At 41.9% G+C, this 19,102-nt stretch overlaps 1 protein-coding gene across 3 annotated transcripts in view; it reads left to right on the top strand.

The window, feature by feature from the left end:
* The window catches only part of LOC147122351 (serine/threonine-protein kinase N2-like), a 141,683-nt gene extending 123,843 nt beyond the window's left edge, over positions 1-17,840 (top strand). For 2 of the 3 annotated variants that reach the window (XM_085983412.1, XM_085983413.1), the window contains 8 exons: positions 35-126; positions 3,515-3,691; positions 5,001-5,063; positions 8,416-8,492; positions 10,760-10,902; positions 10,996-11,103; positions 14,029-14,109; positions 15,574-17,840. In XM_085983412.1, the coding sequence (XP_085839538.1) occupies positions 35-126; positions 3,515-3,691; positions 5,001-5,063; positions 8,416-8,492; positions 10,760-10,902; positions 10,996-11,103; positions 14,029-14,109; positions 15,574-15,777 (945 nt within the window). In that variant the 3' untranslated portion in view covers positions 15,778-17,840. Of the gene's footprint in view, positions 1-34; positions 127-3,514; positions 3,692-5,000; positions 5,064-8,415; positions 8,493-10,759; positions 10,903-10,995; positions 11,104-11,279; positions 11,393-14,028; positions 14,110-15,573 lie in introns of those variants that run through there. The other variant, XR_015077738.1, reaches the window with a different exon arrangement.
* The last annotated feature ends 1,262 nt before the right edge of the window (positions 17,841-19,102 follow it).

The raw sequence follows: 19,102 nt of genomic DNA, 5'->3' as shown, positions 1-19,102 counted from the left end.
TAAATGTTTGACTCTCAACCCGTTTATGATGCAGGTTCTTCTCTCGGAGTACAAAGTCACTGGTGAAATGTTTGCTATCAAGGCCTTGAAAAAAGGGGATATTGTGGCTCGTGACGAGGTAGACAGGTAAGTTTGTAGGAAATGCATGCTGTCCAAATGTATTTCTGTAGCCTATAAATTTGTTTTATGAAAGAGATCAGTACCCTAGGGAAAGAAAGACACCAGGATATGTCTTTTTAAGGCAGTTCAGGCACAAAGCATCTTCCTTTCCCTTCATGCACAACTTTGAAAGAAGCCCTAATTAGTCATCTTCAGCTATTTTCTCCCACCACTGGCCTTGGTGGCATTGCATACACTTTAACATCTGAGGGAAACTTTCTCTTTCATGTTGTGGTTGGTTGACATGGCCTAAGTTTATTACTTTTTAACTTTCAAACCATGTTTTTAATTCAATTGTAATCCACACACCATGGATCGTCTGCCAAGTCAAACAGGAAAGTCCCAACAATGAGTGCTTCTAGGCTGGTGACCAAATGGACAATAGGTAAAGCACATCAGGGCGAGTTGGCTAAGGTAGATTGGAAAAATAGATTAAAAGGTATGGCAGTAGATAAGCAGTGGCTAGCATTTAAAGAAATATTTCATAATTCTTGACAAAAATACATTCCATTGAGAAACAAAAACTCCACGGGAAAAGTGATCCAACCATGGCTAACTAAAGAAGTTAAAGATAGCATTAGATTGAAACAAGAAGCTTATAATGTTGCAAAGAAAAATAGTAAGCCTGAGGATTGGGAGAGTTTCAGAAACCAGCAAAGATTGGCCAAAAAATTGATAAGGGGAAAAAATAGAATGAGAGAGAACACTAGCAAGAAATATAAAAGCAGATTGTAAGAGCTTCTACAAGTATGTAAAAAGGAAGAGAGTAGCAAAAGTAAACGTTGGTCCCTTAGAGGCTGAGACAGGAGAAATTATTATAGGGAATAAGGAAATGGCAGAAACGTCTGTCTTCACAGTAGAAGACACAAAAAGCATACCAAAAATGGTGGGGAGCCAAGTAATGAGGGTGAGGAACTTAACGTAATTAATATAAGTAGAGAAAAAGTACTAGAGAAACTAATGGGACTAAAAGCCGACAAATCCCCTGGACCTGACGGCCTACATCCTAGGGTTCTAAAAGAGGTGGCTGAAGAGATAGTGGATGCATTGGTTTTGATCTTCCAAAATTCCCTAGATTCTAGAATGGCCCCAGCGGATTGGAAGGTTGCAAATGTAACACTGCTATTCAAGAAAGGAGGGAGAGAAAAAACAGGGAACTACAGGCCAGTTAGCCTGACATCAGTCGTCGGGAAAATGCTGGAATCCATTGTTAAGGAAGTGGTATCAGGGCACTTAGAAAATCGTAACATGATTAGGCAGAGCCGACATGGATTTATGAAAGGGAAACCGTGTTTGACAAATTTATTAGAGTTTTTTGAAGATGTAACTAGCAGGGTATATAAAGGGGAACCAGTGGATGTAGTATATTTGGATTTCCAAAGGCATTCGATATAAAAGGTTATTACACAAGATTAGGGCTCACAGGGTTGGGGGTAATATAGTAGCATGGATAGAGGATTGGTGAACGGACAGAAAACAGAGACTAGGGATAAACGGATCTTTTTCAGGTTGGCAGGCTGTAACTAGTGGGGTGCCGCAAGGACCAGTGTTCACAGAATCACAGAAACCCCACAGTGCAGATAGAGGCCATTTTGGCCCATCGAGCCTGCACCGACACATATCCCACCCGATCCCCGTAACCCCTACACCAACACATATCCCACCCTATCCCCACGTATTTAACCCCCCTAACACTAAGGGTCAATTTATCATAGCCAATCAACCTAGCCCGCACATCTTTGGACTGTGGGAGGAAACCGGAGCACCCGGAGGAAACCCACGCAAACACGGGGAGAATGTTTGGGGCCACAGCTATTTACAATCTATATTAATGACCTAGATGAAGGGACCAAGTGTAATTTATCCAAGTTTGCTGATGATACAAAACTAGGTGGGACAGTAAGCTGTGAGGAGAACACAAAGAGTCTGCAAGGGGATATAGATAGACTGAGTGAGTGGGCAGTAAGGTGGCAGATGGAGTATAATGTAGGGAAATGTGAGGTTATTCACTTTGGTAGGAAGAATAGGAAAACAGAATATTTTTTAAATGGTGAGAAACTTTCAAATGTTGGTAGTCAGAGAGATTTGGGTGTCCTCGTGCAAGAAGCACAGCTAGCATGTAGGTACAGCAAGCAATAAAGAAGGCAAATGGCATGTTGGCCTTTATTGCAAGGGGGTTGGAGTATAAGAGTAAGGAAGTCTTGCTACAATTGTACAGGGCCTTGGTGAGCCCACACCTGGAGTACTGGGCACAGTTTTGGTCTCCTTATCTGAGGAAGGATATACTTATCTTGGAGGCGATGCACCAAAGGTTCACTAGATTGATTCCTAGGATGAGAGGGCTGTCCTATGATGAGAGATTGTGTAGATTGGGCCTATACTCTCTGGAGTTTAGAAGAATGAGGTGATCTCATTGAAACATACAAGATTCTGAAGGGGATTGACAGGGTAGATGCTGAGAGGTTGTTTCCCCTGGCTGGAGTGTCTAGAACTAGGGGGCACAGTCTCAGGATAAGGGGTCGGCCATTAAGACCGAGATGAGGAGGAATTTCTTCACTCAGAGGGTTGTGAATCTTTGGAATTCTCTGCCCCAGAGGGCTGTGAATGCTGAGTCTTTGAATATATTCAAGGCTGAGATAGATAGATTTTTGGACTCTATGGGGAATCAAGGGATATGGAGATCGGGCAGGAAAGTGGAGTTGAGGTCGATGATCAGCCATGATCTTATTGAATGGCGGAGCAGGCTCGAGGGGCCGTATGGCGGAGCAGGCTCGAGGGGCCGTATGGCGGAGCAGGCTCGAGGGGCCGTATGGCGGAGCAGGCTCGAGGGGCCGTATGGCGGAGCAGGCTCGAGGGGCCGTATGGCGGAGCAGGCTCGAGGGGCCGTATGGCGGAGCAGGCTCGAGGGGCCATATGGCCGACTCCGCTTATGTTCTTATCACCAAACTGATGCTAAAGATTGCACCATGCCCATCGAATGACCGTGTCATCCTCTTCCTAACAGTGGAGATTTTTTCCACTGTTTTTCAGGTTACATTTTTAACACTGGAATATAGATATGTCTTAACTGCAGCAGAGGTTTGAATATGTGTATGCTTCTTGCCCATATTCCCACTCGTGTAGATCATAGCCTCGGGTTTGTGCCAATATCTACATTTAGAAAGCAGTGTTTAGTTTAGAGTGAATCATTGTTACAAACCACCACTTCTAGTTTTTTATTAAAGTGTATGTGCAACTAATTATAGCATCTAAAGTGTTTGTCAGGTGCGATACTAAATGACTTTTGTATTTTTTGATAAATGTTGCTGGATTGCAAAACTTAATTATTTGTTTTTGTTTCCTGTTCCATCTGCAGCCTTATGTGTGAGAAGAGAATTTTTGAGACTGTGAACAGTGTCAGACATCCATTTTTGGTCAATCTCTTTGCCTGTTTTCAGACCAAAGATCATGTATGTTTTGTAATGGAGTATGCTCCTGGTGGGGATTTGATGATGCACATTCATGCCGATGTTTTCTCTGAACCCAGGGCTGTGTAAGTACTAACTCGTACTTTTAACACATGGTTTATGTAGGCAGAATACCCGACACCCTCTGGCTGTCAGTTATATTTCTTTTAACTTCTGAGCACTGAAGGCAGGAGAAGTTTAATGATTACATTACAAATGTTTAATGTAAATCCTTCCTTCAACATTGATCCCCACAATTTGATTGTATATCTGTTGTTTATCTTGCTGCTAATGCGCAACAGTGAAAACAAAAATAATCTCATGAAAATAACCGTCAGTCTGTGCTGCATGCACTATGGCTGTTACAAAGCAACTATCTTTCCCCACAAAGCTTGTTGGAAGATGAGAGGGGGGTTTCCTTGCCAACTTTCCTCCCTTAATCCCCACTGAAAATAGATTAATTGGTCATTTATTTTGTTGCTATTTGTGGGACTTTACTGTATACAAAATGGCTGCCATGTTTTCCTACATAAGTGTACTTCAAAATAATTCATGGTAGCTAAAGGGTTAATAGAGTTAGTTATGAGTGTAAAAATAAATTGCATTTAAAATTAATGTTCGGTCTCTTTCCACGTGAACACTGATAGCCAAATAATAGAATATTGCACTACTAGCAGTATATTACTTAGTTAGCTTTGCTCTTGACATTATTAGCTTGCTTGTATGATGCTTTAGTTATGGATCTCTGTTTTAACTTGAGCATCGCTGTCCATTTACATTTCTCTATTTGATGCAGAAAAACCCTTTACTGAACAGCCTTGATGTTTCAAACAACAGTTCCAATTTCATACATTTTTCAGTAATCCAATAGTTCTATACACTTGAGTTTGGAAAGAATCCAATTTATATGCTTGCAAGTTAATTGCCATAACTACTTGTCTGTCTTGTTTGTAATATTGCGTAACGCCAGATTTCTGGTTAGCTGATGCTGCATTTTGTCCCTACACTTAAGATGTGCCAAGGAGTGGTAGGATGCAAGTTCTCCTAACACTTCCTCACACATTCATCATCTCAGCATGAACATTTGGGACAGGGGTGGTTAAGCTGGCGATAGGAGAGGAGTGCAAAAGACTCCTGCTGGCCTCTTGCAGCTTCCAGTGCTGGTTCCGGTCTGGTAGAGGCCTCCTAACCGGTAACCTGAGCAGACTCGCTGTCGGGGAGTATTGTCTATAGTATTGGCGGAGCTTGTGGGAGGCAAGCGAAAACCACTTTCTAAGAAAAAAATGTCGGTGAATTTTTCACTTTTAGTTTGGCCTATTTCGTACGAAAAGTACAATTGGAATGAAAGTATCATTGTTTTATTTATATTAACCATTAACTTGACTTCTCTAACAGGTTTTATGCTGCTTGTGTGGTTCTTGGTTTGCAGTATTTGCACGAACACAAGATAGTTTACAGGTAAGTAGCAGAAGAATTGTTTGTTGATGGTCTGCTTTTAGACTCCATTTTTGCTGGAATAGCAGTGCAACAATGTATAAATTCCAGTTCTGGTGTGATTCATAGGAACCTAGGAACAGGAGGAGGCCATTCAGCCCCTCGAGCCTATTCCTCCATTCAATGAGATCAAGGCTGATCTGCAACCTAACTCAATATACCCGCCTTTGGTCCATATCCCTTAATACCTTTGGTTAATAAAAAGCTATCGATCTCAGATTTAAAATTAACAATTGGCCCAGCATCAATTGCCGTTTGTGGAAGCGAGTTCCAAACTTCTACAGCCCTTTGTGTGGAGAAGTGTTTCCTAACTTCACTCCCAAAAGGTCTGGCTCTAATTTTTAGACTATACCCCTAGTCCTAGAATCCACGACCAGCAGAAATAGTTTCTCTCTGTCTGCCCTATCTGTTCCCCTTAATATCTTGAAAACTTCGATCAGATCACCCCCTAAACCTTCTAAATTCTAGAGAAAACAACCCTAATTTGTGTAATCTCTCCTCGTAACTTAACCCTTGAAGTCTGGGTCTCATTCTGGGAAACCTACGCTGCACTCCCTCCAAGGCCAATATATCCTTCCAAAGGTGTGATGCCCAGAACACAATTCCAGCATTGTTACAACCCCAAAGCTCCCACTAACTTCTTTACTTTCAGGAGTTTAATTTGTCCTTTGTGCACTGTTTTTCAAGGATTTATTTTTCTCTCTCTTGTGTTACTATTTACACTAAATATATTCTTAGAGCTCTGATATAACTGAGCAGCATGCAACAACACATCGGCAATAATGTTGTTGAATCACCCACTAACCACCTAATAGGCGCACTATTAATAACGCTCATTGCATCAGTCCAGCTGTGGAATATGCAAATTTGATTGTTCATGGAGTGAACCAGGAGATCTTTAAAAACCTCACTTACTGGTTGAGGCTCTGCAAATCATTATTTTAACATTGAGGCCAGCTTCCAAAAGTCAATAGGGCCATGTATCATTAAAGCGAGGGCCCAGCATGTCTGGGAAGTAAATATTGTGCTTGGAACGGTATGTAGGGTTAACAAACTTACTACATGTAAATGCACAATTATTTTGCACCAACTTTAATGCTCAAAGGAAAGTCAATAAAGGATATTCAGGGGTGATTGAAACAGCATTGTCACTTTTGGGGAGGGGAGGTGTTCAGATGATACTTGTATTATCATTTGAATCCTTTCATGAGATTGCTGGCTGATGATTCTCCTGCTTATCTAACCTCGATCCAGAAACGGAATAACTGGGTGAAGAGCAGTTACCAGTGGTGCTCTGCAGGTTCTGTTCTGGGCCATCTGCTGATCAAACCAAACGTGTTATCGATACCAAGCTATGTGTCCAGATGGTGAAAATTAGATTCGTATCATTCGGAGACTGAAGTGATTCCTTCACTGTTGACTTGCTAGGCTCAGCAGGCCTCTGTTTAAAAAGTGGGATGAGGGATAGTAACTACAGGCCAGTCAGCCTAATGTCGGTCGTGGGGAAACATTTAGAGACAATACTCCAGGACAAAATGAATTGACATTTGGAAAAGTATGGGCTAATTAATGAATGAAAGTCAGCACAGATTTGTTAAAGACAAATAGTGTTTGACTTAATAGAGTTCCTCGATGAAATAACGGAAAGGGTTGATGAGGGTAGTGTGGTTGATGGACTTTCAAAAAGGCATTTGACGAAGTACCACATAATAGACTTAGTAAAATTAAAGGCCATGGGATTAAAGGGACAGTGGATACAAAATTGGCTAAGGGACAGAAAGCAGAGAGTAGTGGTGAATGGTTGTTTTTAAGACTGGACGGAAGTCATAGTCATAACGGCACAGAAGGAGGCCATTCGGCCCATCGAGTCCATGCTGGCTCTCTGTAGAGCCTTCCAGTCGGTCCCATTCCCCCGCTCTATCCCCGTAGCCATGCAAGTTTATTTCCCCCAAGTGCCCATTCAGTCTCCCCTTGAAAACATTGAGTGTCTCCGCTTCCACCACTTCCGTCGGCAGCGAGGAAGTATACGGTGGTGTTCCCCAGGGGTCAGTATTAGGGCCAGCGCTCTTTTTGATATAGAGTAATGACTTGGACTTTGGTATACAGAGCATAATTTCCAAGTTTGCAGATGATATGAAACTCTGAAATGTAGTAAACAATGAGGAGGATAGTAGCAGACTTTAAGAGGACACAGACTGGTGAAATGGGCAGAAACATGGCAGATGAAATTTAACGCAGAGAAGTGTGAAATGATGCATTTTGGCAGGAAGAAGGAGGAGCAGCAATATGAACTAAATGGTACAATTTTAAAGGGGGTGCAGGGTCAGGGAGACCTGGGGGTGAATGTACACAAATCTTTGAAGGTGGCAGGACAAGTTGAGAAGGTTGTTAAAAAGGCATATGGGATCTTTGACTTTATTAATAGAGGAATAGAGTACAAAATCAAGGAAGTTATGCTAAACCTTTATAAAACACTGGTTGGGTCTCAGCTGGAGTACTGTGTTCAATTCTGGGCACCACACTTTAGGAAGGAAGTCGAGGCCTTGGAGAAGGTGCAGAAGAGATTTACTAGAATGGGCCCAGCGATGAGGAACTTCAGTTATGTGGAGAGACTGGAGAAGCTGGGGTTCTTCTTGGAGTAGGGAAGGTTAAGGGGAGATTTGATCGAGGCGTTCAGAATCATGAAGGGCTTTGATAGAGTAAATAAGGAGAAACTGTGTCCAGTGGCAGAAGGATCGGTGACCAGAGGGCACAGATTTTAGGTGATTGGCAAAAGAACCAGAGGCAACAGGAGGATTTTTTTTTTTTACACAGCGTATTGTTGTGATCTGGAATGCGCTGCTTGAAAGGGCGGTGGAAGCAGATTCAATAGTAACTTTCAAAAGAGAATTGGATAAATACTTGAAGGGAAAAAAATGACAGGGTTATGAGTAAAGAGCAGGGGAGTGGGACTAACTGGATAACTCTATCAAAGAGTCGGCACAGGCATGATGGGCCGAATGGCTTCCTTCTGTGCTGTATCACTCTATGATTCTATGAACTTTGCCATTAGCTATTTGATTTATTTCACCTTGGATGTAACCTGGCAAGGTTCTACTAGAGGTGAGTGCGGGTGGGAAAGTTGGAGTTACGATGTTGTAGCATTGTCTCCATTAATGCACTTGCTGCTAGCTAGACTTCATGCTGGGAGTATAGCCTGAGAAAATGTCCACCCTTGTCTCTCATACTCTTTAAATTTGATGGTGTTGAGTAGAAATGGATTTGAACAGTTTAGCAAGTGCACAGTGATTTGATATAAATCTTTGTTCTCTTCCAGAGATTTAAAGCTAGATAACCTGTTGCTGGATAGTGACGGCTATGTCAAGATTGCTGACTTTGGTCTTTGTAAGGAGGGTAGGTATTCCACTTCTGGAAGTTCACTGGAAAAGTCCTAATGGATTAGAATGTAAATATGATCCTGAAATATTGTTTCTGCATTTTAGCACAGTTACTTCTATTGATCTATCGCAGGATGCCTTCCATAGTTGATTAGTTCCTTCACCTGGCCTGTCTTCTTTATAACAACATAGTATGTAGGTGTATTGCAGGTGACATTATCTCAAATTAAAATGCAAGCCACACTATTTTTGTGATGTAAATCAAATTGCAAGCTTATTGTAATGTTACAAAGAATGGTGCGTAACTTGGCATTCATGATGAATACTAATTAGTGGCCGTCTGCCGTTCTCAGCCAATTCCTACATATGAGCAGATTAAGTACTGGGGGAAAGAATAACTTGTCCAATATGTCGAATTAAATTGATGTATGCTATCCATGCTGAGTAATGTGAGTACAGTACAGTATAGGCCACGTCAACAGTGACTATCTGATTATTTTGTTAAATTAATAGTTACCAAGAATGTAAAAGTGAACCATGATATGGCTGCAGTACACTGGGAACCCACAGCTACTTGGAAGCCAGTAATTGTCCACCAATAACAGCCAGGAGCCGAGCAGATCACCTGATGCCATTACATTCTGCTCTCGGTTCACAAATGTACTCCACATAGAACTATTAAGCGGTACTTACTCACCAATAACCTGCTCAGTTTGGGTACCGCCAGGGACACTCCGCTCCAGACAACATTACAGCCTTGGTCCAAACATAGACAAAAGAGCTGAATTCCAAAGGTGAGGTGAGTGTGACTGCCCTTGGCATCAAGGCAGCATTTGATTGAGTGTGGCATCAAGGAGCCCTAGTAAAATTGAAGTCAATAGGAATCAGAGGGGGAATCTCTCCACTGGCTGGAGCCGTACCTAACACAAAGGAAGATGGTTGCAGTTGTTGGAGGCCAATCGTCTCCGCCCCAGGATATCACTGCAGGAGTTCATCAGGGCAGTCTCCTAGGCCCAACCATCTTCAGCTGCTTCATCAATGACCTTCCCTCCATCATAAGGTCAGAAGTGGGGATGTTCGCACAGTGTTCAGTTCCATTCACAACTCCTCAGATAATGAAGCAGTCCGTGCCCGCGTGCAGCAAGACCTGGACAACATTCAGGCTTGAGCTGATAAGTGGCAAGTAACATTCGCGCTACACAAGTTCCAGGTAATGACCATCTCCAACAAGAGAGTCTAGCTACCTCCCTTGACATTCAACGGCATTACCATCGCTGAATCCCCAACATCCTGGGGGGTCACCATTGACCAGAAACTTAACTGGACCAGTCACATAAATACTGTGGCTGCGAGAGCAGGTCAGAGGCTGGGTATTCCTGACTCCCCAAAACCTTTCCACCCTCTACAAGACACAAGTCAGGCGTGTGATGGAATACTCTCCACTTGCCTGGCTGAGTGCTGCTCCAACAACACTTAAGAAGCTCGACACCATCCAAGACAAAGCAGCCCACTTGATTGGCAGCCCATCAACCACCTTAAACATTCACTCCCTCCATCACCGGCGCACCGTGGCTGCAGTGTGTATCTACAAGATGCACTGCAGCAACTCACCAAGGCTTCTTCGGCAGCACCTCCCAAACCTGCGACCTCTCCTACCTAGAAGGACAAGGGCAGCAGGCGCATGGGAATACCACCACCTCCAAGTTCCCCTCCAATTCACACAGCATCCTGACTTGGAAATATCATTGCTGGGTCAAAATCCTGGAACTGCCTCCCTAACAGTGCCGTGGGAGTACCTTCACCACACAGACTGCAGCAGTTCAAGGCGGCGACTCACCACCACATTCTCAAGGGCAAATCGAAATGGGCAATAAATGCTGGCCATGCCAGCGACGCCCACATCCCATGATTGAATAAAAAAAAACAATAATGCTAAGTGTCATAACCAATAGAATAGATTCTGAGGTGGATTGTTAAGAACAAATATTGAAATCATTGCATTACTTTTGCGACCATTTGTTAGTTTGTGACTAGAATATTTCCACATGGCCTGCTGTATAGCTTCTACAGTATTTTGAATCTACATATACTGAATGCTGTTTAGAGCCTGTCGAGCTGTGAATTCATGTGAATGTATTTTCCAAATTGCTCACTTTATTGTATTACATTGCTTAAGATCATTTAAATGACATAACTGCAGGTTGTATATAATGTTGTACTATTTTGAATTTGTTTGGTTAAATACAGGTGAGAAATTGGCTCATTTGCCATCATTTATTTCAGGTATGGGTTTTGGAGATCGAACAAGCACGTTTTGTGGCACTCCTGAATTTCTTGCTCCTGAAGTACTGACAGAAACTTCATACACGAGGGCAGTGGATTGGTGGGGACTTGGTGTTCTCATCTATGAGATGTTGGTTGGTGAGGTGAGCACGAGTAGTTGGAGTGACCTATTATTTAAATCCCGTGTACATAATACAATATAAATTATTGCCTTTTTTTCTCTTGCTGCTCGTTAGTCACCATTTCCTGGGGATGATGAAGAGGAAGTTTTTGATAGTATTGTAAATGATGAAGTGCGCTATCCACGATTCCTATCTACAGATTCCATCTCCATCATGAGAAGGGTATGTTTAAGTAATTGGCTTAATTTGAGAGAAAAAAATTAAGAACTTTTACAAATTTGCTTGCTTTGAAAACATAGCAAAGTGTACTGACCAGACTAGTCAATCATATTAGTTTCATTTCTTTGAGTAGATCTTAAAAGCTGTATGCTTACATTATTTGATTTTCTGCTTCCTAGATTTTTAAACATTCTCTGAATTTATGGTCATCAAATTGAATGATGGGAAATAAAAATGAGCATTATGCAAATATATTCCTTATAAAATAAGGAAGTAATGTTCAAAGATACAGGTATTGAAGTTGTTCAGTTTTTCATTCATTGTGTATAAAGTTTTCATTGATGTTTGTATTCATTGATATTTGTATTTAGCTTGGTAGAAAATGACTGGGCTGTACATTTATTCTAATTTATAATTCCATTCACATTTTTTTGGTGTGTAATTTAAATGTCTGTCACTGCTTCTGATTTTGTTTTAACTTTTTAATATTTGTACATTCGGCCACGTAGCATGAATAAATGGCCTTCAAGACGTAGCTAAGAAATAAATTATTATTGATACAGGAAACTTTTTTTATCCAGGACCGGCGTGGTGCCGGTTGATCAAAAAGTCCGGATTACAGAGGTATACTTACTAAGGTACGAGAGCCCCGTACACGGCCACCCGTCCAGGTGTCCCTGTTGCATGGCAACAGGTGCAGGAACCCCGGTTACACGGCCACAGATCCAGGTGTCCCTGTTGCATGGCAACAGGTGCAGGAACCCCGGTTACACGGCCACAGATCCAGGCGTCCCTGTTGCATGGCAACAGGTGCAGGAACCCCGGTTACACGGCTACAGATCCAGGTGTCCCTGTTGCATGGCAACAGGTGCAGGAACCCCGGTTACACGGTCACAGATCCAGGAACCCCGGTTACACGGCCACTAATATGAAGTAAAACTTACCTGAACCTACTCCTGAATTTTGCCGGTTAAGAGAGATTCCCGGTTATTTAGGTGCCGGCATAAAGAGAGTTTAGAACAGTGATACTGCCCTTAATTTGACATCTGACAAGTGATAAATTTAACATTGGTTTCTGCTATCCCTGAAAATAGATGTTTCTTGTATTTAAATAAAACTTAAAAAGTAGATTGATCAGCATTTGTTTGTTGCATCAGGGGAGGCTCATCCAGAAAAACAATCATGGTTTAATGTCCTTTTAAGACTTTTTGCTACAAGAGCCATGCGACCCTTGTTGATGTGTCGAAGTGGAATTAGTTCATTGTGTGGTTAGGATGCTTCCCTCCCAGTGAAAAGTATCCTGATCAAGAGTTCCTTCATCAGTCTTTTGAGGTGGGATCTTGGCCTGCTACTAAGACCATCTTGTGTAGTATTGATGTCTAGCTCTATAGATGACTCTATAAATGCTGGAATATGGGATTAGATTAGGCAGGGCTTGATGGCCGGCGCGGACACGATGGGCCGAAGGGCCTCTATCCGTGCTGTATTACTCTATGACTCTATAAAGCTTTGCGATCTGCCAATGCACCTTCACACAAGACTGGTAGGACTGAGCAAGATTGAGGAGGTAACTGGGATGTCTCGAGAACGCACCAGAACATTAGTCACTCCAGATATGGTGCCCAAGTGCCACCCCAAGTTCCTTTTGAGATCACAAGGATTTCTACACACCCAGTTTCAAGCTGCTTAAGTAGGGAAAGTAGCAGTGGATTCAGGAAAAGGCTTTCATTAGGTGGGGGGAAATTGAAGGATAATAATGATGCCATCTTTGCAAAGGTTGGTGCCTCGATGAGCGATGTAAATAGATTGTCTGACTTGAACGACAAGGTCAGACCTAGAGAGCTCAGGTTTAAAAATTCTCAAATGAGACAAGTGTATGGCAGGATTCATGAAATACCATTGATTTTGTCATGAATTGTTGCGGAAAACTATTCCACGTACTTGAGGGTGTTGTACACCAGTCGCTGAAGGTAAGCATGCGGGTGCAGCAGGCGGTTAAGAAGGCAAATGGTATTTTGGCCTTCATAGCGAGAGGATTCGAGTACAGGAGCAAGGATGTCTTGCTGCAGTTGTACAAGGCCTTGGTGAGACCACACCTTGAGTATTGTGTGCAGTTCTGGTCACCTTATCTGAGGAAGGATGTTCTTGCCATGGAGGGAGTGCAGCGAAGATTCACCAGACTGATACCTGGGATGGCAGGAATGACGTATGAGGAGAGATCGGGTCAACTGGGCTTTTATTCGCTGGAGTTTAGAAGAATGAGAGGGGATCTCATTGAAACTTATAAAATTCTAACAGGACTAGACAGACTAGATGCAGGAAGGATGTTCCCGATGGCGGGGGGGGGGGGGGGGGGGGGGGGGAGTCCAGAACCAGGGGTCACAGTCTAAAGATAAGGGGTAAGCCATTTAGGACAGAGATGAGGAGGAATTTATTCACCCAGAGAGTGGTGAACCTGTGGAATTCTCTACCACGGAAGGCAGTAGAGGCCAATTCATTAAATATATTCAAGAAGGAGTTAGATATATTTCTTAAGGCCAAAGGGATCAAGGGGTATGGGCAGAAAGCAGGGACAGGGTACTGAATTTGGATGATCAGCCATGATCTCATTGAATGGCAGAACAGGCTCAAGGGGCCAAATGGCCTACTCCTGCTCCTATCTTCTATGTTTCTATGTACGCTTTCCCTGTTAATGACATCTAACAGCAAAGCTACTCTATAACAGCAGCTGAGAAGCTGCCGGGCTGCTGAAATTAGAATTGTATGAAATCTGTTTTTTTCCTGTGTAGTATAAGGACCCATGTTGAATCCCAATTAGTTGTAATTTATATGTTTAAAACTGTTTATATCTACAACGGTAAACGTGTAGAAATACTTTTTCTGAAAAGGGTTCATTTAAACACTAATTGGCATTACTGTTGTCATTAGCTCCTGAGGAGGAACCCAGAGCGGCGTCTGGGCGCAAGTGAAAGGGATGCAGAAGATGTAAAGAAACAAGCATTCTTCAGAGTAGGTGTTTATGTTCTGTTTTTAAATTCTATAATTTTGGGGGGGGGAAGATGGTGTGTACAGACAATGGCTAGGTGGATGAGTTCCATGTGACCATATAATATGAATTGGTTCTAAAAGTAGCAAATATATGATGAGATTGTTTAATAAGGTGAGTCAGGAGGAAAAAGATCTAGGTGTGATTGTAGCTAACTAAGCACCGTCAAAATTTAAGGCAGCAGTTGCGAGCCAAACAAAATACAGGAAACTTTTTTTTATCCGGCACCGACGGGACCGATGTGGTGCTGGTTCATCAAAAATTCCAGATAACCGAAAGCTATAGTAAAAGATACGGAGCTGAGAGATCCGTATAAAGCAACAAACCCTGTTAACAGCTTCAGAACAATGGCCACAAGTTGCAAGCGTCTCTGTAGCTTAGCAACAGCTGCAGCCACACCCTTGCACAGCAACAAATGGAGGAAGGCAAGTAATAAAAGTTACCTGAACCTACTCCTGAATTTTGCCAGTTAACCGAGATTTCCGGTTATTTAGGTGCTGGTAAATCGAAAGTTTCCTGTAGCTTGTATTAGAATATAAGGCAACTTGAGTGATGCTAACACACCCCAGTAAGCTGTAAAAACATCAATGACTTGATGTGCACAGTTGTGAAAAATTCCCTCGGACAATTTAGAGTGGAAAGAATTCAAAGGAGGGCAAGAGGCTTTAGGTCAGTTATGAAAAGTTTATGCTGCAACTTTATTGTCACTGCAACACAGTTACGGCTTTGAAGTGATGCTGTAGTTGCAGTATAACTCCAGAGTTAGGTGCCAGCCTACCTCCCAAGAGTCCCCCCCCCTGGGTAAGATAGTCTCCGATCATTTGGGTTTGACACCACATGCAGTATACCTCCAGTATTGCTGTTAAATCTGCTTTTAAAGAGTGCTCAGGGAATCCCTTCAGGAGGAGTTTGAAATGTCTGGTGTGCAGATGCTCCAGCCCATGCTCTCTAAACATCTACATTTTAATAGCCTTGAAGGGAGCTGTGTGTGTAAGTGTAAGTACTCGTGCAGCACTCTCTCCTGGGGAGAATAGCCATTGTGGCAGGAAGGAAGTGTAAACAAGTTACAACCTGGCTAGATAGCTTGCAGTATAATGCACCCAGATGTTATCATTAGGTAAAAGATTAAGGAAAGAACATGATCTAAACTTTTAAAGTAGTAATGGGACTTGTTGATGTAGTTTTGCTGAATTAGAGGACATGACAAGTTAAAGAACCTACAAATAAACTGAACGATTGTAAGTTGTTGCCAACCTGTGGTCACTGCTTAAGATGAAGCACTCGAGAATTACATCAGTTCCATAATTCACCAGCTGGATGGACTGAATGTTTCTTCCCCACATTCTTGTCCCTTACCAGTTGTGTTGCAGTAGACATGCTCATTAACAAAACATTTCTGACTTTTTAATCCCCCCTTTCTTTAACAGGCTATTGATTGGATCGCTTTGTTGGCAAAGAAGGTAAAGCCCCCATTCCAGCCCATAATCCAAGATCGAGAAGATGTCAGTAACTTTGATGAAGAATTTACCTCGGAGGCACCGATTCTTACGCCACCACGGGAACCAAGGGTTCTGGTTGAGGAGGAACAGGGAATGTTCAAGGAGTTTGATTACATAGCAGATTGGTGTTAAATGCAACAAGCAAATTTTCGTGGAGTAGAAACTGTGAATTCATAGCTGACTGTAGCTCACAGAAAGGCCCTCTTTGAGACAAATAATGGATACTTCCAGCCTTTTACTGCAGTCTGTGCCATCTGTAGTCCTCCAATTTCATGCAACTGAAGCTCCCCGAATGAACATCACCACAGTGAGAAGTGGCAACTTTGAATCTTTCACCTCTATGACCATTGGGAAAGTTTTTTTTTGTGCTAAATATCATTGATTTCTTTCGCAACACTCAATCTGGCCGATGCCAGGAAATCCCAGTGTAGACTTGCACTGTTCTTTTATTGTAACTGTACTACAGAAACTCTCTTCTTGCTATGGTTTGTTCACTTTATAAATGGTAATTGTTGCCTTAATTAGGAGAGAGTGTTGTAAGAATCATTCCTTGGGCTAAATTGAGAACTACTTTCTCTCTGCCACATTACCACTTCAATTTGAGGTGCTATCAGATGATGACACTACAGTGTGGTCTCACCTGGCATAAGGCAGCTACTGTCTTGACTGCTGATACAAAATAATTACTGTGTGTGGCCAAACAATGTGCATTTTAAACAGAATGATTACCCTGCACATTATTTGGTCTCAGATTATGATTTTTAAAAGCTAGTTTGATGCCTTACCTTAATGTTGTAAATTTTAATTGTATTTATTATGTAGAATTGCAATATGCCTTAACTTTGTGAGACAGCACTAAGTGCTTCCAGACAGAATTTTGCAGGTACTGAAAGCCTACCAAAGCCACTTGCCAAACAGCAATGTCACCCCCCACGCTCCTGAACTGTATGTAAAATGGTGGGCACCCCCACGCTCCTGGAACTGTATGTAAAATGGTGGGCACCAGCCTATTCGTTTCATGAAGAGAAGAAAGTTTCTGTTTTTATTTTTTAATGTTTGTCTGTAAGTTTTAAGTCTTAAGTGTGAAGAACTAGCCATCAATGAGATCCTGTTGTTTCTCTCACACTTCTTAAATTTCCATAACGCAGATTATTACTTATGATGTACCATGATCAAAGAATGCAAAAAAATTTATAGTTTGTATATCATTTAGTCAGTGGGTCATTTCCTCTTATCTGCTGTACATGACAACAGTACTCTCGGCTTCTAAGTTCTTATGGAAATGTATACATGCTGTCAGTGTAAGATTGGTATTGTATTTTAGTTTACATTCACACACGGAATTTATAGTGTTCACATTTAATACACAGTGGCCATGTGAAAATGTGTTTTTAAAAGGTAGCTGGTCAGTATGACTTCCAACTGTTGGACCATGATAATGCTATGACTCAGCAACTCTTTACATACTGTTGATAACAGTTTGTATATTTTAAGTTTTAAGGAAAACCCTTTCTTTCTGCTAACCACAGCAGACTCCATGTCAAAAACTGCACAAGTAACAGCCACACAATTTAAACATAAGCTACTGTTTCCCACTCTTCACTGTTTATCCTGTCCTTTTTGTCACAAGAAGGTGACAATAGCAATAAATACTGCAATATTTAGAACAGCAAATGTACATTTTTATAAAGAACAGTACATGTAAATAAGCAGGGTTAATTAATGAAAGTTTTAAATAGTTTTTTTTAAAAAGTAAACGGCTAGAGAAGGTCTGTTTCCAAAGTGTATAGAGAGAAGAAACTTTTTTTAAAAAAAGAGAAAATTAAATCACTAATGATGTAGAGGGCAGGGTGAAAGTACAGAGATGAGCTCAAAAGCACTAATTTTATCTGACTTTTTTTAAACAAATGTTTTAGTCTGATTTCAAATTATTGAGAATATTTTACATGTTATATTCATTATAAAGTGGCTGCTTAAGCACTTTGTAAGAAAATAAGGCATGTTTTGGAATGGTACACTACTATGCATTAACATTTACATATGCCCGACAGAGTCTATGGTTGAGGAACACTGAAAAGGGTTTTACAGTCATTACATATAAATGCACAAAATTAAAACATTTTTAAGTAGGGTATGTTTGTTCTATTGTCCTCTTTTATGTGTACCTGCAATACAATTCTTATTTTTTTACATGAGCTGCTTTTTTTGATTATTCCTCCTTTTGGTCTTCACATTTCCTGCCTGGCTCTGATTTGACAAATGGGAATATATAAATCGTTTTTAAGTTTGTTTTGGTAATGGTTATCCCGTCATTGTGAACTTGTATATGACTTGCCCCAAATAGTAGAAGATAATTCAATGTTTTTGATATCTCTCTCTCTCTCTCTCTCTCCCTCTCCCCCTCCCCCTTTCCCTTCTCCTACAAGGTGCTGAGACATGGGACCTGACCTAGGTGCCATTCTTCATTTATGACCCTTGACCATGAGTGTCAGCAGGCTCTTTGACCGTGGAGTTCATCTCGGCCGAGCCCAATTGTGTTCTCGTCTTGACATCAGTACACATGCGCACTTCCAACAGGAGCCGCTGCATTGAATTGAGGAGCAGGAATCCCAGCCAACTCTCTCTCATCTCCATCCCAGACAGGCTGAGCACATCTGCTGTCCCAGCTTCAGATCAACTAGCTAACTGGGTTGTGAATCTTTGGAATTCTCTACCCAGAGAGCGGTGGATGCTCAGACGATGAGTATATTCACGAATGAGATTTAAAGATTTTTGGGCACTAAGGGAATCAAGGGATATGGGGATAGGGCGGGAAAGTGGAGTTGATGTAGAAGTTCAGCCATGATCTTACCGAATGGCGGAGCAGGATCAAGGGGTCGTATGGCCTACTCCTGCTCCTATTTCTTATGTTCTTAACTCAGCACATACCAGAATTCAAACCTGCGATCTTCTGGTCTGGAAGGCTTAACACTGTTAGCTTCACCCACCAACCTTCAGGGGAGTTCTGAAGTACACACACGCATTACATCCATCAGCATCTGAAAAAAGATTTCTTGCCAAATTCATTTTGCTTTGTTTTTGCATAGAGTGAAAGAATTTCCCTAATTGCTACCGTCAATCTTGTTGCTCCTGATCATATGAATTTTTCTAATCTTTCAAAACCTAGAAGTGGTGGGTATCAGTATTCTTGTTACTTTGCTCCATATATTTATTTGTTCCTGGGATGTGGGCATCGCTGGCAAGGCCAGCATTTATAGCCCTTGAGCCACCACCTTGAACTGCTGCAGTCCATGTGCTGTTAGGGAGGGAGTTCTAGGATTTTGACCCAGTGACGATGAAGGAACAGCGACATATTTCTAAGTCGGGATGGTGTGTAACTTGCAGGTGCTGGTGTTCCCATGCGCCTGCTGCCCTTGTCCTTTTAGGTGGAAGAGGTCGTGAGTTTGGGAGGTGCTGC

Source organism: Somniosus microcephalus, chromosome 3 (assembly GCF_052327205.1).
Source record: "Somniosus microcephalus isolate GS21.2 chromosome 3, FLI_Smic_1.0, whole genome shotgun sequence".
NCBI classification, from domain to species: Eukaryota; Metazoa; Chordata; class Chondrichthyes; order Squaliformes; family Somniosidae; genus Somniosus; species Somniosus microcephalus.
This window is presented reverse-complemented; position numbering and strand designations above follow the sequence as displayed.